The sequence below is a fragment of the Patella vulgata genome, chromosome 2 (assembly GCF_932274485.2).
Source record: "Patella vulgata chromosome 2, xgPatVulg1.2, whole genome shotgun sequence".
Lineage (NCBI taxonomy): Eukaryota > Metazoa > Mollusca > Gastropoda > Patellidae > Patella > Patella vulgata.
The window spans coordinates 26,407,038-26,430,516 of record NC_065880.2 but is presented as its reverse complement, the minus strand read 5'-3'; the positions used below and the strand labels follow the sequence as shown (position 1 = coordinate 26,430,516).

The window sequence follows — 23,479 nt, the reverse complement described above, 5'->3', positions numbered from 1 at the left end:
CTCGTGTGATCCCTTGTTTGAGAGATCATCACATTCAGGCAAGACGTAGTTGGTGTAGGGATCGTCAACACTGGGATAATCGACGCTGGAGCAATGTGATGTTTTCAGATGAGTCAAGGTTCACTGTTGATTTTTTGGACAGACGTAGGAGGGTGTGGCGTCGTCGAAACGAGCGCTTCCAAGACGTTAACGTCATCAGACATGATCGATTTGGGGGTGGTTCTGTTATGGTGTGGGGGGGGGGGGGGCATCACTGTTGCTGGAAGAACGGCTTTACATGTTGTTGCAGGGCGTGTTACAGGCCAGTACTACCGGGACAACATCTTGGCAGTCCATGTTGTGCCGTTCGCACGACGTCATGGCCGCCGTTTCATCTTCCAGGATGACAACGCAAGATGTCACAGGGCCAGGATCGTTACAGGTTACCTCCAACAACAGAACATCACCACATTACCTTGGCCAGCACTGAGTCTCGACCTCTCCCCCATCGAGCATGTCTGGGACATGCTTGGACAGAGGTTACGTCAACGTCAACAACGTCCTGCCAATGTCCAAGAACTTGCTGCTGCGTTGCAACAGGAATGGGACAATCTGGACCAAAATGACCTTAGACGTCTCATTAGGAGTATGCCACGTCGGATGAATGCTTGTTTGGCAAACAGAGGAGGATTTACCCGTTACTGACTTGGTTGTGATGCTGTGGTAACTTTGCTGTTTGACCCCGGGTATCATTTTACCCTTATAATGGTCAGTCTGTGCCTTACTTAGTCTAACGATCATTTGGAATAAATCGATGAATGTGAACTTCATTTCATTTTGTCATTTGTTTCTTCGTCAGTTTCATTAGGTGACTTTAATAACACTTAAAAATCAAATATCCCCTACTTTTTTTGAATAGTATATAAAAGAAATGAAAATCAACACAATCTGGTTGATATGAGGCGATTATCGACTCTGACAACCGGTCTGTGTCTTACATATGATAAGGTTACCTTACCTCGGGAGTTGCTAACCGAAACTCCCCCAGATAAATGATACGCGTCCAGTTTTATAGTCGAAGCATGCACGTGCACGATAGTTGATTGGCTCGCATACGCCAAGCAAGTAGACAAATGGACGAGTTTGGGCCACTGGTTTGAAATTCTTTATGCACATCGGGCGACACTACCACAATCCAGAAACACAAATCTTTGCACATAGTTTCTTATTGATGAATTTGATACATTAAAACAACAAAAGTTTCATAAAGGGCTATATTTTAGTTAAAATAAGGCGAATAATTTTGAGTAAATTCTCAATTTAAGTCGGAATGTTTTGTGAACTCGGGGCTAGATCTATTTGTTATGGCCAACTCAATTTTCGTCAAGGTCGCTGAGATGTAAATAATGTTAGAGCGCGAGATTGCAGATTAAGCGTTAGGTTTAGTGTTGTCATTAGCGCTAGATATGGTTACATCTCGTGATCTTTGACCAAACTTGATGTTGGCAATATCAAACAGATCTAACTGTTTTAAAACCCAGGAGCCATTGCAGATTTCGTCTTAGGTCACGATGTGTAAATTTTAGGGTTAGGGCCAACCCTAACTCACACTCTTGTAAACAATCACTAACCCTATTTACATCTCGTGTCCTTTCGCGAGATCTGCAATGGGTCTTTGCTCTGAGCCTTTACCCATCATATTTAGCTCTAATCAAACGAAACACTGCGAGGAGTATGTTACCCTTTAGAGGCCGGTCACCTGTTGTTCGGGGGTTTCATGTTTTTCGTGATTATAGCTACTAAATAGTAGCCTATGAAATGAAACAATATGGGCACCGATTGGGCTAACGAAGACGGACCCACCCTATATGCTATGCCCACCAGAATTTTAAGCAACTAACCAGGTTGTTGTCGTCTGCCGAGGAGCCTCTCCGAGAATACTTTATTCCCACCCCGGAGTACAGCTACTAAAAGGTGGTTCAATATAGCCTTATTGCATGATTTTACAACCAAAATCTAAATCAATCAATCCATCAATCAACCAACTAGACTGCTGCAGCCTTATTCATGGGACATCAGTAATTAAACTTCCCCAAAAGTTGATGAAACAAGTAATGATGATGAACCAAACGCACGAAAGAGTTTGCACTAGAGATAACTATATCATTTCGAGCACTCTGTGTCTTTATTTACCAACAGCGTCTTGTTGGGATGAGACAAAACACGAGTTTCGTGTAGTGTGTAGGCTACATATTTCCGTAGGCCTACATGTAAAATTATTTTACTAAAATAACCATTGACAGTTGGAATTCGTGGTTCGGGCAAAATCTGTCATAGCACACTGTATGGCACAAACACGTCTTCGTTAGCCCAGTTGTTGCAGAAGTTCATTAATTATCTCCTCACACTACTACTGTACTATGGCCATGGGTTGTAAATAGGCTGGTCGAGTGGTCTGACACGTGCCCTTTAGATCACTAAGCCAAGTGGTATGGTTTTGATCCACTTGAACGGTACGGTAAGCAAATAGAATTATCCCTGACTTGTGTCTACTTTTTTTTTCTACTTTCGTGTTAGTGCTTCCAACGGAAGTAAATAAAAGTTAGTTTACTTCCGTTACTAAACGCACCTGAAAGAAGAGCATTATGGGACGAGAAATTCTTTCTGACAGATACAGTGCTTGTAAGCTGAAGATACATTTCTTAAATAAAACCCCATAAAGGGGGTAAGTATGTACAACGCTCAATTTTTAAAAAATCACTAGAATTCCTTTAGCATTCCGTTGTTTATCCTCAGACAAGTGATTGACATATTTTCTTTAAAAACCTAGGTGGAAACGCCGACAACAGTCGACACTATCACTATCATCAGGACCGTTATTTTTTGTACCCGGTAACGATAGATCTAAATATATTATCATTAATAATCAATTAAATCAACCCGGTATAAGATATTGATGCCAATGCCGCTTAACTAAAAGAAACAGCCAGTTGTATTACCAAACACAGCGTCAACAGTCTGAAAAAAAATCAGTAGTAAAATATAGGCCTACCAATGAAAACTATTGTTCTTGTCTGTTAAATTTCTAAACTGTAAATATTATTGTTCCGAACGGTACTAGGTAGGTCTACATTGCTCAGTTCTTAGATAAAGTTTCTAAACATTACCTGAATGGAATTGGGATCCATTACCGTAGCTTATAGATCCTTTTCCCACTCTACATACATGTACAAACTGTATGTCCAGTCCACCAATTAGGCCTAGTGCTGGATCCCGCTACAGTGAAAAGAATAGCCTATGATGTAGACCTACGGTATTGCACAATACAGCAGGGTTGTGATTCCTAAATAAAGATTGTAAACACGATTCACGAAAGACAATCATGTAGTTCTTTGGGTAAAGAAGGCCCTTCATTCAACATCAAACACAAGGACAGGAATAGATCTAGCAGAAGATTAGATTGCATGTTCAATCCTCAGGCAGTGTGTTTGGCTCTTGTTTCCTCGAATAAGGTGGTAGGGACTTGTTTCCCATCCTTTTTACAATACCAAGGTAGTGTATAAACTATGATCATTATAAATTATTAATTATATTTTGTAGTTATGAACAGATTGAGCATGATGGAACATGTACATTTAGCTGGAGATGAAGAAGAAGATATGTATTCAGGGTTTAATGATTACAGTGCTACATTAGATACTGAGGTATGTGTTTCACTACCATTTCTCATAGGGTGAGACTTTCTCCACTCTGTCAGTAACACATGTGTCCATGGCATTTGTCAGAACCATTCACACTGTCTTTAACAGCAGCTGGAGGTCTCACTAGTATACTGCACTACTTACTCTTGAATTACCAAATAAAATTGGTGGCTTTAAACAAGAGTGGTCGAGATGCCAAATTTGGATACAGCGTTTGAGCATTGAATGGGGAAGCATATTTTTTATTTTTTCTCAAATAACATGTCAAATCTAATGTCTTAGGCTTATTATATGCCACATTCAGTGACCTTTGTGTGTTTTTATATAGTTTATTAACTATGATACCATCTGTTTTTTTGTAGGATCTACAGCATGATGAATCATTTCAAAAAGCAGTTTTACGAACTAGTCATGGTAGACGGCCACCACCAGTAAGGAAAGAGTTTTTCATTTTAAAATTCCTGTAAATCTTTAGCAACCAGACGATTAGAGACTACTGCTGTTTTGAGTACATCAAACTACCGGTGTCATTTCAATACTTGTATGTTGTAGGACTATACAAGCATTTTGAGGCAGTCTAGGAAGCACTAGTTTCGAGTCCTTTCTCAAATGAGCTACAAAACAAAATGTAATAGAAATCACATTTTTCTAATGATTACAAGGACCCGAACTTGTCCATATGTACATGTTCCAAAGTGTCATACATGTAGGATTATTAATATTGATATTGGTTTGAGAAAGAAGATAAATAAATTGATAGTTTACTATTATGGGAACATGACTAAAAAGGTTTATTAATAATTTTTCAGACAGGAAAATTTCCAGGAATGCAAGCTGGTAGATTGGCAACGGCAGCAAGGGGCAGAAATGCCATGCCTTCATCCATGGGTCGACCAATAACCGGAGCTGTACCAGCGGATGGAGCTGCTCGACCAATGACAGCTGTCCGAGCTGCAGGGTATACATCAGCAGGAAATAGAGGTAAGCTTAAAGCTCCAAGTAATTTAACTTTTTCTTTGCCAGTAAAAATTTCCAACATCAAATATGTACCTTTAGGCCACACCAATTTGAATTTTTGTTGTTTGTGAACATTATGTACATGTATAATATAGCACATTTGGTGCTAATTAGGGCTGGCGGAAATAATCGATAATTGCCGATAATCGTCGGTAAGTGTTTTGAAAATCGATTATCGATACAGTTTTAAAATATCGATTATCGCGCAATTATAGGTACTTCACTTGCAAGAAGAAGTCCATAAAAATAATCCTTATCACTGTATTCTTTGCAACGCGTGCTTGGGCCTAGAACTGTAATTAAACAGAATAGTCATAATAAAACACACACGTTTGTTGGTTTTTTTTTCGCGCTAGACGCAACCGGTGAGAAATGTTGGCCGCTTATGTCATGATGAGAGCCAATGGTTTCACGTAACATCCAGTTGTGTCCCTTATTTTAACTCTTCAGTTCTTTCGTCTTCTCTGTTTCTAAGTCAAACACGTTCTTTCCCTTTATAAAATTTATTAATTTATTAAGAAATTTGCGAAGAAATGTCTGAAGAGGAGTTTTTTAATTTCCCCAGTGCGAAGAAATCACTGCAAGAAATAAACTGTTACGGCGAACTGAAGAATTTGTTTCATGTGATCAAAGGGAAATAACTACATTTTACTCAGTATTATTCAGGTCATAAGCGACAAAGATATGGCGAGCGATGGCGGTTTCTGTCTTCCAAACGAAGTTGATTGAGTTGTTTCCTTCTAAACCTTGGTTTTGCTATGGAATGCTATTATTTTATTGTCAAATGTCAAATTAACGGAAAAAAAAATTCTACATGTATACAGAATGATATCACAGCATAAACTCGCATATAATTCGTGTACAAATTCTGATTGTTTTCTAACCAATTCAACAATTGTAAGTCAAAATAATTTGCCGATATTATCGATTATCGATTGGCGGATGGTCCGCGATAATCGATACTTGAAACAGGATCGATTGCCAGCCCTAGTGCTAATGTGCCGTAAAACAGCATTTACTTTCTTTAGAAATGCCTGTATTACTTGGATGCTCTTTTGAAAAGATTTAGGTTCCAAATTTTTCAAGTTTTGAAATTTTTAACTAAAATTTTGGAATAAGACTCAAGTGTCTATTTATTTATCTAGACCTTGAATAATTTGTTTTAACAATTGAGAGAACAAGGTGCATGTTTGTTTTTATATAAGCCTGAATACAAGGTAGCATTACTTTAAAACATTTGGAAGCAGAACTCTTCAATACAGGGGTCACAATTTTTATCCGATTTTGTTGAAACTTGAAATGTAAGTTTATAACCCAAAGATCTTGGTTCCTTTCGATATTCGTGCATATCGGACCGTAACTTCCTGAATTATGGCCCCTGATTGTACGAAAAATCACGTTTTTAGCTTGTGGACCCTATAGAAGTCATAATTTTTATCCGATTTAAAAAAACGTTCTATTATATCACCGTTACACCCTAAGGATGACTGAGTTCGAATTTCGTGAAAATCGGCCCAAAATTGACAGACAAAATGGCCGCCGTTCGTTCCCAAATAGTGTAAGAATATGGTATATCAAGGTTGTGGACCCTATAGGGGTCACAATTTTTATCCGATTTTGTTGAAACTTGAAAGGTAAGTTTATAACCCAAAGATCTCGGTTCCTTTCGATATTCGTGCATATCGGACCGTAACTTCCTGAATTATGGCCCCTGATTGTACGAAAAATCACGTTTTTAGCTTGTGGACCGTTACACCCTAAGGAGGACTGAGTTCGAATTTCGTGAAAATCGGCCCAAAATTGACAGACAAAATGGCCACTGTTCGTTCCCAAATAGCGTAAGAATATGGTATATCAAGGTTGTGGACCCTATAGAGGTCACAATTTTGATCCGATTTTGTTGAAACTTGAAATGTAAGTTTATAATCCAAAGATCTCAGTTCCTATCGATATTCGCGCATATCGGACAGTAACTTTCTGAATTATGGCCCCTGATTGTACGAAAAATCACGTTTTTAGCTTGTGGACCCTATAGAAGTCATAATTTTTATCCGATTTAAAAAACCATTCTATTATATCACCGTTACACCCTAAGGATGACTGAGTTCGAATTTCGTGAAAATCGGCCCAAAATTGACAGACAAAATGGCCGCCGTTCGTTCCCAATTAGCCTAAGAATATGGTATATCAAGGTTGTGGACCCTATAGGGGTCACAATCTTTATCCGATTTTGTTGAAACTTGAAATGTAAGTTTATAACCCAAAGATCTCGGTTCCTTTCGATATTCGTGCATATCGGACCGTAACTTCCTGAATTATGGCCCCTGATTGTACGAAAAATCACGTTTTTAGCTTGTGGACCCTATAGAAGTCATAATTTTTATCCGATTTAAAAAAACGTTCTATTATGTCACCATTACACCCTAAGGAGGACTGTTGTTCGTTCAGTTCCTTTCGATATTTGCGCATATCGAATTGTAATTTCCTGAATTATGGCCCTTGATTGTAGGAAAAATCACTTTCTTGTTAGCTTGTTCTCTATCCATCTCTCGAAAATGTGGGCGTATCCTGCCTGGCAGCCGCTGGTTTAAGTCTAAAGTGAAAACTTTGTAATTTAATCATTATCATAACAATCCAAAATGAGAACATTTATTGGCACCTAAAGTATTCCATAGTGGATTGAATAGTTGTGCATTATAAGTATCATTTTTATTACGGTTCTAGAAGATATCTTCACAGGCACTGAATAGTTAAAAATTCAAGCACTAACTTAGAATGTGACTTGATGTCCTTGACTATTGATCTTGTATGAAGTATCTGAACGTCTGAATTTGATCAATGGGCCATGATATCGGCATTAAATTCTTGTTCACCAGTCCTAAAAGATTCTCTTAAATCAGGGGGTTGAGTGGTCGATTGGTTTAAAGCATGCACTTTAAATCGTAACAGCTGTCATTGAGTCAATTGTTTTGTAGGTACTGGTTTTGATCCAATGAATATAGGGGCTAAAGGTCCAGCTCCACCTCTCGAACCAAAACCTGAAGATAGGTAAGATATAAAAATCGAAGGTTTGTGTCAGGAGAGTATTCTCTCAATGTTTTCAAAATGTAATATTAAGTAATTGTTCTTTAATAAGTATGTCTCATACTCTGGATGTATCTAAAGGATAAGAATCAATTATTGTTCTCGCAATGGAACAGAATGGTATTTCACATTTTATTAACACTTTACTCTGCTTATTTTCCAGTCCTGAGGAGAAGATAAAACAACTGGAGAAGAATGTGAATCAGCTGATAGAAGAAAGTTGTTTTGCTAATAGTCGAGGTGATCTTGTGCTGGTATGTTATATCTATTATATGTCTAAAAATAGTCATGGTGATCTTCAACTGCTATGTTATGTATATGCGTCTGTAAATATGGCGCAAAAAAAAATAAAACAAACGTTACATGGATGATGAATACAGGAAGAAAATTAATAGAGTGATCCCAGCAGGCACAAATGACCTATTATCTGAAATTTTTAACTTTGTGCTAGATGTGTGTTATACGTATCATTAAAAACAATGAAACAAGACAAATCTATGCCAGACAAAATGACAGGTACCAAAGGAATTGTATCTTGACAATGCCTGAATTTGTGTCTGACAATGTGTGAATGGTGGTTTATTTGCAGGCTTGCATCCCACATATATTTATATGAATAAATATGTTTTAATTCTGTGGGAGGACATTGAAAGTATAAAAAAACGAAACAGAATGTAGATATGTATGTTATTCAAGTTGATGGCTTCTGTTGTATTAGTTATATTTATTGTATATTTATTTTGTATTTTACAGGCTCTAGAGAAAGCGAAAGAAGCTGGTAGAAAAGAGAGAATATTGGTGCGACAGAGAGAAACACAATCAATGGGAGATACTATAAACCTAGATTTAACTTACTCTGTAAGATTTTAAACATTTATTCATCTTTTTATCTTGGGGTGGAGGGCCTGGGTCTAATCGTTAAGGTTCAACAACCTATAAACATAAATTGGGGTGCACATAAAATCTATGTCGATATGACAATTATATATCTAGCCAATCAATATTATTTAAATAATTATTATATTTAACTGGTATTATTTCACCTAGCCAATCAATATTATTTAATTAATTATTATATTTGACAGGTATTATTTAATCTAGCCAATCAATATTCATCTAATGAGATGTATACAGAAGCTTTAAATACATACCAAGTTATCGTCAAAAATAGAATGTTTAGTAATGCAGGTGAGTTGACTTCATGATTGCATGACTTCTTTTAATTTGGTCAAATATGATAGACTTGATTTACGAACTGGATGTATCTACATTTTAGGGGGTCAGCATTTTTTAGCAGAAGTGCACTGGCATCTTAACTAGAATGTCCATGGTTTAAATTTTGGGGTAGACTGAGAAGCAAGCCTGGAAATAAGCCACCTGTCACAGACATTGTCAGACACAAATTATGTTTTTGTCAGACAAGGTCTCTGTCATTCTGTCTGCCACAAATAATACATATCCGGCATAAAGTTAAATATGTCAGGTATTAGTTCAGTCCTTCACGTTTAAGGTGAGCTTTTGCTTCTGCTCCACTTGACACACCTTGACTTTCCTTTGTGGGAGTCATTAAAGACTCCTGCAAATTAGCTAAATCGCTCTCCTAAATATTGAGATTAAATAACTACTTTCAGTTTTTGTTTATTTTTAACTTGTATAAGTTTGAGCTATCACTTTCCATAATGATAATTCTGACGCTACCATATTCACCAAACATATTCACCAAATATTAAAAGCAGAAATACAATTCGGCTCTCCTTAATTTTAAGGAAATGTAGTAGAATTACTCTTGCAATATAATTAAAGAATTTTTTTTTATGGGAACTTTTTTCTCATTTTTAAAATTGGCAGGAACTTCTTATGACTCCTGCACAATTTGATAAATGTGAAGGACTGTTAGTTCATTATTGCCTGACATTTTATCAGATCTAACTAGAGTCATATATTCCAGACCTTATAGGATTTTTCAAGCCCAGTTCCTGCTTGTCAAGGTCGCCCCAGTGGGAGTGACAAGGAGAGTGTGCCTACTACTAGTCATTCGCATGTGACAACAAACCAAGGTTTTCTCCTGTACATTGACACCCAGTCATGTCATAGAACGTTAATCCCCATTTCATTTCTTTTCTTTATACTTGTTTCAGGTCGACTGAAGGTTAATATGGGTAATATTTATTTTAAACAGAAGAATTATCCTAAAGCTATCAAATATTACAGAATGGCTTTAGATCAAGTTCCTAATACACATAAAGAAATGAGGTCAGTTACTTTTTATTAGTGAAATTTGAACAAGCATTCTTCCTTTGCTGAAGGTCCCCAATTGTCAAAATGAATAATTTCAATTAACCAGTTTTGACTATTCATATAGATAAAGCATGTTTACATTGGATTGTGGCAGCTTTGATGGGCATGGAGCATAGGTAAATCAGCAGTTCCTTAGGATTTTCCTGCCAGGTTTCACATTGTCAGTTTAAATTTTGTTTAACCAGTGCAAGATCATTAAGTTTTTGTGTTTTAAAATATTAATCACTTCTATTGTTTTCAATTCCTAAATGTCATTTAACCAGTATGATTTTTAAGCTATAATAGGTGTTATAAGAATGATAACACAAAATTTGCATTGTTTGTAATCTTTAGATTCTGATCCTAAGATGTGGAAATTTATTTAGATTCACTCTATTTCTTTTATTTTATTTTAGAACAAAGATAATGCAGAATATTGGAATAGTGTTTACAAAGATGGGCCAATACAATGATGCTATTACATCCTTTGAACACATTATGTCTGAATCGCCTAACTTTAAAACCGGGTTTAATCTCATACTGTGTTACTTTGCTCTCGGTGATCGAGAGAAGATGAGACGAGGTTTCCAGAAATTATTGACAGTTGATTTGAAGATCGATGATGAAGACAAATATTTAGCACAAACTGTAAGTGGAAATTGATTTAATGGGATCAACCAACAATTCTTGTTAAACTTATAGCTTTGGTTAATCAGACTTCTCAATATTATGGATCCAGTGCTCTTGTTTCAATCATATTAGCCCGTTTTGATTTGACTGACGGTGACATTTGGGTGACTATTTATCCAAGACCACAGAACTAAAAATTAAATTGGTTTGACCTAATTATCGAAAACTCTGAGGAAAGACCAGAACACTGCTTTAGATTTAAATGTGTACCTTATATTTTTCTGGAGTGAAATTGATCAATTGGAGCAGAACTTTAAATCATAAAATACAATACATATAGTTAGATTTATAGTCATTATGTTTTTAGTAAAAGCCTTGATACAGAAATTAGTGTAATGCTTAAAATTCTCACCTTTGGAAAAAATACCTGGCTAATTTTGAAGTGAGAGCTCTAAGTTGGTCAACAAGAAACCTATATATTCCAATGTCAATTTGCCAGAAGATGACCCGTAGGATCCATCAAGAACATTTTTGAAGGCAAAGTAATTATATGATGACAGGAAGGGCTTTTGGATAAGTTAAAACAAATTTGCTTAATAATTTTTTTTTAAAATTTAGGATGAAAAACAAAATAATCTGGTGTTGGAGGTGATTAAAAATGATGCGTTGCGAAAAATAGAGAGAGAAAGGTAAGCATACTTGTTTTGATTTTATATGCTAACATCAAATGTAACTTTCAAGCAAATCCGATACTTTTATGGTTGAAGCATTGTTCAGAACAGGTGTAAGGCCAGTGTTCTTATGTACTTTTTGTGGCGTTTTCACTGTAATGAAAACGTTTCCATGTAACCGGTGAAAATGTGCACGGAAATGCATACATGGAAAATGGGCTTAAGGAATAATTCTGTTGCAAAAATTTCTGATAATTACTTATATAGAGTTACTGTCCTTGGTTACATGTCATAGGATCTTGTCCAATTGCCAATAATGTCATACAATATAAAGATTTGCTTTTTATTTACCTAAAGATTCACAATGATGAGATAAGATTTTATTGTATCAATTTGCTCATTGATACAAAATGGAAATAGTACAAAAGAACAAAAAAAAAACCCATTTGATGTAGTCAAAAAAAACCTTTGTGGACTGCTCGTATGACTTAGCTGGTGGGGGTATATATGTCATTTGCTGGCAACCTGATTTATGTATTGTGTTACTATTTCTGGGTCTGGATATATGGATTTTAGTTAATATCAGACATTTTTGAAGTTTTACCTGACAATTGAACTCTTTGCCTGTCATGTATTAAACATGCCTTTTAAAAACACAGAAGAGACAAATCTGTGCCAGAGAAAATGACAGGCACCAGAGGAATTGCACTTGAACAAGTGTGAATTTATACCTGACATTGTGATGATGAGTTATTTTTTGTCTTAATTATATGTATGATGTGTAACTTTTTTTTATATCAGGAAATATGAAGCAGAGAGATGTTTAAAGACAGCTGTAAAGATTATATCACCAGCAGTAGAAAGTACTTTTTCTGAAGGCTATGATTCGTAAGTGTTGAGGGTCAAGTATCCTTATTTTTGGAATTCAAGTTTTAGTCACTTGCTGCCACTCATGGTAGTATATTCCTAGACGGTTGCATTCCAAGAAGTGAAGCTCTACAGTCTGTGTAAAATTACACACATTATTTTCAAACAAAAAGATCATAATATAGTAAATTAGTCATAAAATGGCAAACGTTAAAATCTCTCTTCTTCTGTAAAACTGCTATGCACAAGGGATGAAATAACATAATCAAGACAACTTTATGTCTTGATTAATATATTATTCTGAAAACTACATAAACATATGATACAAAGAGAAGGTTGTGCGATATAGTTTATAAGATAGATATAGAGTGGTCTCCCTTTAAAATCTCTGTGCAGTTCACATGAATTGAATATAGTTTAAAGTTCAATGCTCCAATGTAGAGAGTACATCATGTTTCAACAAAACACATTTCCTTTCTGATACATTGATTCTTTTATAAATTTTATTACCTTCAGGAATAAAATAAAATGTTCATATTTTTTCAGATGTATTGAACAAGTGAAGAATTCTCAGTACGTAGATTTGTCACATGATCTAGAGATTGATAAAGCCATCATGTTCTTAAAAGAAAAAGATTTTCAACAGGTTTGTGATCAAATCTTTCTGATTATATTTTATACAATTCAGTTACCTAATGAAAATACCAGTCTCAATTTGTCTGTGTATTTTTTGTTAAAATATCTGAACTTTTTCAAAGATTTATGAGAATATTTTCAACAGGCAATGTAAAAAAAAAAACGTTTTGGTGGATGACCAATTTATAGGTGATCTTCTGACAAAATAGAACAGAAGAAAATAGAAACCTCCTTTCTGTATCATTTTCTTTTGGAAGGATTGTCCGAGAACTGGAATTTTTTTGTTTTGGGGTGGGGTGAGAATCAAAATAATATGTTATGTATGGGATAAATGAACTGGGAGGTTTATCTTTTAATCCATATATTTTTTACTCCCATTTAAGGCTATAGAGACGTTGAAATCATTTGAAAAGAAAGATTCAAAAGTAGCGAGTACAGCAGCCACCAATTTATCTTTCTTATATTTCTTGGTAAGTAGATTTTGTATTTATTCACCAGTGATTGGAATATTAACATCCCATGTATTTTGAAGTCATCTGACATAATTGAATTGATGTATAAGCACAATGTTTCAATCATTTGAGACCAACTACTTATTTCTGTGAATTTCTAGTTAAGAGAATTTGGCATGAAGAGCATTGTCTCAGCGTATTCTTAATTGAATTCATTTGACCATATTTGTTATCTAATCTAGCAATGGGTAATGAGCTGACAATACTCTTAACAACCATTGCTGTAGGAATATGAGTTAATAAAGAGCTTAGGTCTTCACCATAGTGCTGATTTGAGGTTCACTGGCTACACTCATTATTCACAAGCACAAGGTCCTGGCTGTAATCCGGATATTAATGTCTAATAAGTACACCCAATATTCACAAGTGCATCACTAAACATATAATGCTATTGAGAGCATACCTTGTATAGAAATTCAAGATAATGAGGTTCAATTGTGCATTAGATTTGAATCTTTTTAATAATATTTAGATGTTAGGAGCACAATAAAAACAAAATAACAAATGATTTGTGGGTGTTCTACTTCTCTTCATTAGATCATATATTTACACGACTCATTAATCAGGTAACATATTTTAAACTGGGAGCCATTGTTTAATCAGTGGTGCTGGTCAGATGGCATGGCTAGAAGAATTATCTTATCCTGGTGGGATAGAAAAAACTAGGTCCCATGGATACAATCTGCAGCACATTGAAGATACCCTGACATTTGGAATAGAAATAAGAGTAGGTCATAGCACACTGCAGGACACATTCCCGCTTTCATTAGCGTGGTTGGTGCTGAAAAATAAGACGTTAACCTTAAACCCCATTTCATTTTATTTCATATACGTTAAACTTTATATACTCTAATACCAAGAAGTAGTATCCTTAAATCATGTTGTTTTGTTTCTAATAGTATTAACGACAATATGTTGTTTTGAGATGTTTGTATCACATAAATTAAGTTATTTTAAATTTTTTGCAATGCTTGGAAACAGCAACATGAGGTATATATTTTAGTTTGCAGCCTTTTTTTGACTTTAAAGATTCTACTTTCAATTTCTCTTTTTAGTTGGTTGTTTCATTTCTGAACTTTTCTCTTCATTTTTTTAAAAAATTTTTATCGATTTGAGAATTTCTTTTATATTGTTTCAAGTTTGGTTGTAATTTTAGAACAGTTGATTTAAATATTGTTGGCCGAAAATGAAGACAATGTTTTAGATTGAAATACCTCTTTAAATTGAAGAACATCTTTTAAAAAATTGTAAAATAAATACCAGTGTTATAAAATCTAATACTAATTATTTCATGGCATAGAGCTTGACCACAGCTGAGTTTAACTTTCTGTGTGTAAACATGGATCAACATTTGTCCACAGCTATTTTAAACTAAGAAGACCCAATTCACTATTACATAGGTAAAAGTCTACGTAGGTGATCCCTGAGTGTCTGTCTATATTTCCAGCACATCTATATAATCTTTATAATCCTGACACAACCTAAACCATTGTTCTATTTAAATGAATTAGATTATTAACAGTAAAGTGTGTATAATACGTCCAACTGGCCTCTGTATAAGTTGGAATTGGGTCATTTTATTTAACTTCAGTTAAATCCATATTGTTATAGATTATTGTGTTATTAGAATGTAAAAAGAATTAGATGCATGCTTACTTCACATCGCTTGAAAAATTTGTCTCGGGCATGAAATTCTACACGTAAGCTGTAGGGTAAAAGTGTGAGTAAGTATTACTTACGCTTTGTACAACAAGACCGTGATGATTTTTGTTTATATAGTTGTTGGCCCCACAGCATGAAGCATATGAAAGGTCACGCACAACAAACCATGTCATAAAAGGTCACACACAACAAACCATAGGAGATTGATCTCATGCTGTCACCTAGATTTGTTTGAATATGTAATGTACTTTTATATGATTCATAAAGGTTGAAGGGTTATTCGTCTTCATCCAAAATCGTCTGAATATGATAAGTAGGAGAGCTACCATAGTTACAATTCAATGTCTAGGCCAGAAAATAATGACGTGTCACACATTTGTTATAAATATCATTGTGTCGGACAAAATGCTAGTCACCAGGGGGATTGTGACTTATAATGTGCCTAATTTCCAGGCCTGTTTGTAGATTGTGATGCTCTTTTTATTGACCCTATAATTTAATCTTAGGTGAGTTTTCTTCTTTTTTTTCCCCCTCGTATCATCGTATTTCAAGGTCTGCACATGCTAGTTCAACAGAGATTTATAATAAAAGCTCATTTCTGTATGGTTAGGTCTTGCACTCACTTTGTACAACGTGGCCCAGATGTTTTTTTGTCTGATATTAATGTGGTATTTTTGTATTTAATTATATTAGGAGTCTGATTTACAACAAGCTGATAAATACGCTGAATTAGCCATGGCTGCTGATAGATATAACCCAGCAGGTAGGACTTTTAATTCATATTTATACCCTTGTTTATTTTGTGAATGAATTTAATAGTAACAAATTTTGAAACAGCTTGAAAGATCCCAAAGAGCTAATCTTTCATTTTAATACTTTCATTTGCTATAATTTTTCATTTATTGTAGCTCTGGTAAATAAAGGGAATGTATATTATCAGAGAAGAGATTATGAAAAAGCTAGAGAAATGTTTAAAGAAGCCATATCTAATGATTCTTCTTGTGTTGAAGCACTTTATAATTTAGGTAAGTTGTCACTGCGTAGCGGGTCTTTACCAGAGAGTACAATTTTATTTCAATATTTTTCTTGTCCATAGGGGTCTTAAGCAGTGGGAGGGACCCGGAGAAAACCCGTTATGCTAGGCAGCGACCCTACTCTTTGTCACAGACTTGGGATTGAAGCAAAGTCACTTGACGCAATGACAGACCCTGTGATCTAAAGTTCTCACGTTAGACTAACACCCTCTACCCCACACCCAGCCATTGATTGTTCTAATAATATTAAAATAAATGTCTTAGTGCCATTACTCTGATATCTTTTGTTTATATTTTTAATAATTTGCAGGTTTATCCAATAAAAGATTATCCCGATTAGAAGAAGCGCTAGACAGTTTTTATAAATTACACGCTATAATGAGAAATAGTCCACAAGTTTTATATCAAATAGCCGACATGTATCCTTTTTATACTTTCACACTCTAACAGCTATAAAAGACCTTTTAGGTCCTGTTTTTTTTTGGGGGGGGGGGGCTCAAATTTTGACAGAGGCTCTGGCTGACATCTGTCATAACTATTTATCGGGGCCCATTGGTTACTCATTTATTTCGAATGATATATCTGTTGTTGTAAACCAGGGTTTCAGTTTAAAATTTCACTATTTGTGGTTTGGGTTATCAAATGTCCAAATTGAATCAGAAGAAATCCACTTTAAGAAATAGGGTCAATAAACTTTCATTCCAACAAAATATATTTCTGGGTGATTTTTATGTCTTTCATCACATTCTATAAATAAAATTTACTCTGGTCGTCTCAGACATGAAACTCCTTTTGATAACTTTGTGTAAACTGGGGTCTTTTACTAAATGACTTTGGTTTTCAATCTCTGAAAATTAATACAGTGTATTACCAAACCGCTATAGATATAGTTAACCAAATGAAAAGTGGGAGTTATAGAAAAAGGAGGCCTATTCCATTCATCACAAGAATTAGATTTGAAATTATAATAGCTACAGATATTTTTATCTTAACATTATCAAGATATGATCAGATGGAAGATACAGCACAAGCTACAGAATGGTAAGACTTTTGTTTCAAGATTTTATTTCTTTTTAAGCGCCCACACATTTTGGGCATATATAATTATGGACCGTTCCGTTCATTATTTACAAAGATAAGTGGAATTGAAATTTCCCTGATAAATATTCTCTTCACTATGTAATAAGCCCACCGCCATTTTGTTGTCCACAAAAATTTAATGATAGACATGTTTTAAATCCAATTGAATCCAAGCTTAGACATAATGTAGCCTTGGTATTTTAATTAAATGCTATATAATATTAGCGTGGAATAAGCTGTGTGAAATTTTATATTTTAGCGAAAAATGTCAATGGCGCATCGTCACTTTATGAAGACCATTTGTTCAAAATGTATAAAATTTAACTCTGTTCAGTGTTATACACATTTTCAAATTTCCCCTTTTATATAAATTGATGTTAACATTCAATGATTATATGTTGTATGTTTTAGGTTTTTACAGTTAATAGGAGTTGTACCATCTGATGCCAGTGTTTTAGCGAGAATGGGGGAATTATATGATGCTGAGGGGGACAAATCTCAAGCTTTTCAATATTATTACGATGTAAGAAATTTTAATTTATTATCAATATTAAGAGCTGTTTTCATCTATATTACAAAGTTTCCATTTAATTAAAACTAGATGTTATTTTCATTCTCTATGTGGTTTGCAGTAGTTGAGCTGTTGGGGCACTAGACTCGACTCATCCATAACAGTTTTCAAACCTTGTTATCAAGGGTGTCTTTCAGATGAGATGGAAAGCCATGGCCCACCTGTGTATGTGCACACAAAAGAACACTTGACATTTGGAATCACAACCATATTCTCCTCCCTAGCATTGCACAAGACTGTGACCATATTAAAAAAATGAAAGTAATCTTATGTTAGTATCAAAGTGACTGAATTATTGTATTGATGAGACATAATTGACCTCAGTAATCAAGAAAAGACATCAAAGTAAATATGAATGCACACGAGTGATGAAAGTCGACAAATATGATGTAACAACAAGTTTGATGTTGATCCTGTATTGATTGTGATAAATGCAATATACCCGAGGATAATTGATTAGCAGTTGCTTCCATATACGAACACTGCTAATTTTATTATACCTGACTGTTTACATAACATCATGCACTGAGTTTCGTCGTATCCAGGATTTTTATGATTCAGCACAAAATATGCTCTATTCTGCGTGCAAAATGACCGACGGGTCAGAACCAGTTTTTATCTTTGTCCATAGCGCTCGGTCTTGACTGGCACATACATCTGACATGGGAACCCATGCTCCATTCCTTTCCCTACTTTTATTTTGTGTATTTGGTCAGTCACTCCATTAACATATTTAAAGACATTTAAGACAGGAACGATCAGACCTGTGACAACAGCATAATAGTGTCTTTGACCTTGATTAGACACCAAATCAACCGTTTTCTCGATAATCAAAGCCTTTCAAAAAATTTCACCAAATTTTCTTTATCACAGGATTTGATTTGTACATGTAGGTTGATATGGACTATGGAGTCAACCAATCACAAACTTTGCATTACTAAGGGTGCCCCATTGTATACTTTTTGTAACATTTTTATATATAAGTTTTTTTCTTTTTTCTAGTCTTACCGTTTTTTTCCGTCCAATATACCTGTTATAGAATGGTTAGGAGCGTATTATATTGATTCTCAATTCTGTGAAAAGGCTGTCCATTATTTTGAAAGAGCAGCCATTGTTCAGTAAGTACATAACATTTTATATAATCAAATATTGTCTTATAAAATTATTTAACCACACATTACTAATGATGCTGATTGCCATTTCCAGCAATTGCGATAAAAATATAATTTTAGCAATAACATTTTTAACTGGCAAGTTTTATCTCGATAAATTTTTCTCGTATGGAAATTCCTTTTCCCTGTGGAAAATGTTTTCTAGACTTTGTTTAGTTATGATGTCTTTCATCCGTTCTCATGCATAGCCCATGCTTAATTATTATTTTGACAATCAATTAGGTATCAATTATTGAGTTATCTAATTGTCTGTTAATTTTGGATTTAATTATTTGTTTTCAAATATGAACCAGCAGCTTATTTAATGCTTGATAAAATTAAAATAAAAAGCTGGTGGGAAAAACATTGAACCCTGACTGAGCACTGTAACAACACATGGGTTAGCCTGTTAGATTTTAAGAAATGGTTTAAATTTTCGATCCTTATCAGCTAGATGTTCTTGACCATGACACTTTTTCCTCATATTCTAGTCTAGCTAATTGTAGTTGTTGTACTTGATATAACACAAAATGTCTGTAGGAAAAGTGGCATGTGTTCTAGATAAATGCTAAAATGTTGAATTGAATTCATTCAGATTCAAAAAAAGGTCAATCAAAACATTTGTAGTTGGTGCCGGGGCTTTTTATATTGTTTTCTGAATGTTGTGATATTTTCAATTCATCATATGTAAATACTGAACAGAAATGAACCATTTTTGGACGGACATCGTTTAAATATTCAACATTCTAAATTTCGTAATTGGCAAGATAATCAAAATCCTTGGAAGCATGATCAGCCGTTTATATGTTTTATTTCTTCAGACCTAATCAGGTTAAATGGCAGTTAATGATAGCTAGTTGTCATAGAAGAAGTGGTAATTATCAACAAGCTTTAGAAACTTATAAACAGATACACAGAAAATTCCCTGATAATGTTGAATGTAAGTTTATAATTTATATTGTATATAATTTCACAGCTTGGATTCATTCAGATTCATTATTTGTGGTGAAGGCATGTTTATAGCAGAGAATGCCAAATGTTGACAAATTTTATAAATAATGAATGAAAATATCAATTTCCAATCAACGTCAAATTACAAGATTGGTGATATTTTACTGTGAACTCGAACCGGGTCTCACTTTAATTTATGGAACTTTAAGTAACACTGATATAGATTGAATCCAAATGGTATTATTATTATCATTATTTATATTTTATTAATAGGTTTAAAGTTTTTGGTAAGACTGTGTACAGATTTAGGTCTTAAAGATGCCCAGGAGTATGCTACTAAACTTAAGAAGGCTGAAAAAGCTAAAGAATTGAAAGACCAGGTATGTGGAGTAAACTCTCATTTATAGAATTGACAAATTACATTTATAGAAAATAAGCCATAGGATTAATGAATTAGAATTTGAATCTATTCTTTGGCTAAGACGAATCTTATAAGACAAATCTTCAGGATTTTTTTAGCCTGGCCCTCTCATGTCATGGCTAATGTCTGTTGGACTGTCAAGTGAAATTCTCAAATGGGTCCAAATTCCCAAGTCCACATGCCAAAACATTGGTGTACACATATAAGAACCCTTGGCAGTTGGAAATCGAATACGCATAAATGCTGAAACAGGACAAAATTATTCAATCTCACATAATTGCAAACTTAACCATTGAAATATGGTTGTATTGATAGGAAATGAAACCACATTCCATTCTTATTTTATAATATCACTGATATGTTACAGAGAGCTACAAGTGGTACAAGAAGATCAGGAAGTGGTAGAGGCACCAGAGACCGAGATCAACAAGGTACAAAAGTTCTTTTATTTGATTCATAATGGTTGAGTATGACTAAAGAAGTGGCAAGAAACAGTGTCTGATCTTTGGGATGGGATAAAAAAAAAAACAACATCAGAAGTCTTGGTGATTACTAACACAACTCTGTTTGTGTAATTAATAACACAATTCTTGTTTGTGTATTTAAGTAGATCGTGATGGAAGTGCTGGGCGTAAAGGACAGAGAACCAACAGTGGAAGGACACGAGGTACATTACCAGACGGTGATGATGATAGTTTTACTGGTGGACAAAAAGATGTTGGTAAGAATCAATTTTTTTTCCTGTGTTAGTCTACCAGTTAAGGGTAGAACTTTCTGTCAGCTGGGAAAACCCTGCAACTTCGGCTCTAATTTCGATTGGGTATTCACCCAGCTTGAGAGCTAATCAGATTCCTCGATCATCGCGAATAACAGGTCTCGCACTTTCCAGCTAAAATGTCTACCTGTGATAATTGAGTTGCAAAGTTCAAGGTTCGTTCAATGTGAAGGGTTCCGTGGAGGTTGCTGTAGTTGATTTGATTTTCTTAGTGTCACACTTTTGATTGGAGGCTACTGTTCACATGTCTGCAGTAAAGGGAGGAAATGTAGGTATAAGTTTGGGAATAGCAAACTAATCAAGCAACGTCCAGATGTTGTAAAACTCTCAGTCAATGCTTCAGGACTGTTTATCTTGGCATGTACGTAAAAGAACCCTTTAGAAAAAGGTTGGACCCCATTTGATTTCATTTCTTTTTCCTCATTTATCTTATTTTATTACAGATGCATCATATAGTGACCCTCTCGGACCCCAGATGGAACGACCAAAAACTGCAGCTCAACGTCGTAATCCTCACGATGATGAATTTGGTGATGAAGAACTAGGAGATGATCTTTTACCAGAATAAATCATAATTCTGTCCTACACACTATCTTATTTATTACATTCCGTCCTTTTATCATTTATATACATGTTTGTACAATGGATGTACTTTCCACATATTTCTAAACATGTATTGATACTAATGGCTGTTTCTCACAACAGATAAACTGTTTGACTACATGTAGTTGGAAATTTATTACCTTTTTAAAAAATATTATTACATTGTATAGTGCTGTCTTCATTGAAATGCTTCAATGTGCTTTACATACAAGTAAATATTAACGAAATATCTGAATAATAAAATTGTTTGAAATAACATAAAAGCTGAAGGATAAATATACAAATTCGACTAGTAATAAGTAAATGAAGTCTAGGAAAATAAACTTGAGCTCAGACTTTTTACATACAAATGAAAACAAGTTGTTGAAAAGACAAGCCAGGAAGTAATTAATGTTTATTATTAAATTGTACAAATTACATGTTGTTAATACTGTGATATTTAATTTAAAAATTCCATTATAAATACATACAAAATTACTGCATTTGTTACTTTGTATCCATATTTTCATGTGGACGTATTATGTCCTCACCCATGCAAGTCCCTTCACATATGTCTATATCCCAAAGATCTTGAAACTTAACTTAAAATGCAAAATAAATATGTTTATATCCCAAAGATCTTGAATGTGTTCAAATTTGGCACCCATCAGATTGTAACTTCCTGGATTTTTGCCCCTTATTGTACAAAAATCACCTCCATTTATTGTGTTCAATCTAGGGGTCAAATTGTTATGTGGACGTATTATGTCAGGTTGATTTTGGTGCAAATTGGACTGCTACTAACCGTTACAAATTGCCCCTGTAATACAAGTATCAAAGTTGTGGACTATGTGAACCTAGAGCCCTCTATTAAAATTCTTAGGTTTTAATCCCTGTGGGGGTGACAATGGCTAGGTAGGTTAGAGGCATTGGCCAAGAAAATACATCCAGATTTTCTGGTGTGGTTCTCCCTTGATGGTGATGCAGGACAAGAGGACCTGACAAGGACAGATGTCTAGTCATGCGGATGGGATGAAAAACCTAGGTCCCGTGTAGGTACACATTGGAGTGCACGTAAAAGTTCCCTTGGCAGTTGGAATTTGGTGTAAGAGTAGGCCATAGTGCCGCTGCCCGGACAAAATTTCCCTCATAGCACACTGTATGGTGTATGCTCGTCTTTGTTAGCCCAGTTCGGAGTAGGACGTTAAACCCCATTTCATTTCATTTCATTTATAATCCCTGCCTTTTATAATGCAAAATGTGAAATAAATTTGTGGATCCTGTATAGGTTTTCAAGTTTAAGAATACTCTGTTCAGTTTAGTAAGATTTGTTGTAGATACCATAATGTTGAACTTTGTATGGCAATACTATAATTCTTTTTGCTTAAGACAACTGCCTTAATGCATATGGCAGCCCATCTGAATTGCAAGTGAAATTGTGGGTTAATTAGTTGTCCTAGAAATAAACTGGTTCAGTCATAGTTTTTGATACCCATCATAAAACACAAAGAATCCCTCCCTTCGCTGCTTATTATTAGAAAAATGGGCAGTGGTTTCCATATTTAGTACGTTGTTTGATTCTAGGTTAAAGCATTTGCAACTAACTAATCAAATTATTACCTCGTTGGTCCAGGGGGTCAATCTCTAACCCTTTCAACTATTGGTGTTTCACATGGCCGTTAAAAAAAGGAAACGGGCATCATATGGTGTGAGGGGTTTGGAATGGCCAAGTGGTCTAGAGAGTCGCGTTTCGAACTCTTGTTGGTTGTTCACCTCAGGCTTGCGGTCGTGACACAGGATCAATAGGACCGATATGGTCACATCTGTTATTTAAAGCTGTGACACAGGATCATAAGAACTGATGTAGTCACATCTCTG

At 34.9% G+C, this 23,479-nt stretch overlaps 1 protein-coding gene across 4 annotated transcripts; it reads left to right on the top strand.

The window, feature by feature from the left end:
- The first annotated feature begins 1,934 nt into the window (after positions 1-1,934).
- On the top strand, positions 1,935-22,099 carry LOC126810448 (intraflagellar transport protein 88 homolog). Of its 4 annotated transcripts, none has more exons than XM_050535527.1 (25): positions 1,935-1,953; positions 3,580-3,683; positions 4,043-4,111; positions 4,490-4,661; positions 7,673-7,745; positions 7,945-8,035; positions 8,535-8,639; positions 8,867-8,969; positions 9,920-10,034; positions 10,475-10,706; positions 11,307-11,377; positions 12,161-12,247; positions 12,773-12,872; positions 13,246-13,332; positions 15,730-15,799; positions 15,945-16,061; positions 16,381-16,489; positions 17,073-17,111; positions 17,562-17,673; positions 18,724-18,839; positions 19,694-19,812; positions 20,097-20,203; positions 20,612-20,675; positions 20,852-20,965; positions 21,463-22,099. In XM_050535527.1, the coding sequence occupies exons 2-25, from the start codon at positions 3,582-3,584 to the stop codon at positions 21,585-21,587; spliced, it is 2,499 nt and encodes an 832-aa protein (XP_050391484.1). In that variant the 5' UTR covers positions 1,935-1,953; positions 3,580-3,581; the 3' UTR covers positions 21,588-22,099. The 4 variants fall into 4 exon arrangements, with proteins under 4 accessions (XP_050391484.1, XP_050391485.1, XP_050391482.1 ...); XM_050535528.1 differs by lacking the exon at positions 1,935-1,953 and adding an exon at positions 2,633-2,704 and having other exon boundaries at positions 20,855-20,965; XM_050535525.1 differs by lacking the exon at positions 1,935-1,953 and adding an exon at positions 2,633-2,704.
- Positions 22,100-23,479: the final 1,380 nt, after the last annotated feature.

Coding starts and splice junctions, on each gene's coding strand:
- LOC126810448 (XM_050535527.1), top strand. CDS start 3,582: ATGAACAGATTGAGCATGATGGAACATGTACATTTAGCTGGAGATGAA. Junction 10,707..11,306: donor ACAAATATTTAGCACAAACT/GTAAGTGGAAAT, acceptor TTTAAAATTTAG/GATGAAAAACAAAATAATCT. Junction 13,333..15,729: donor TATCTTTCTTATATTTCTTG/GTAAGTAGATTT, acceptor TAATTATATTAG/GAGTCTGATTTACAACAAGC.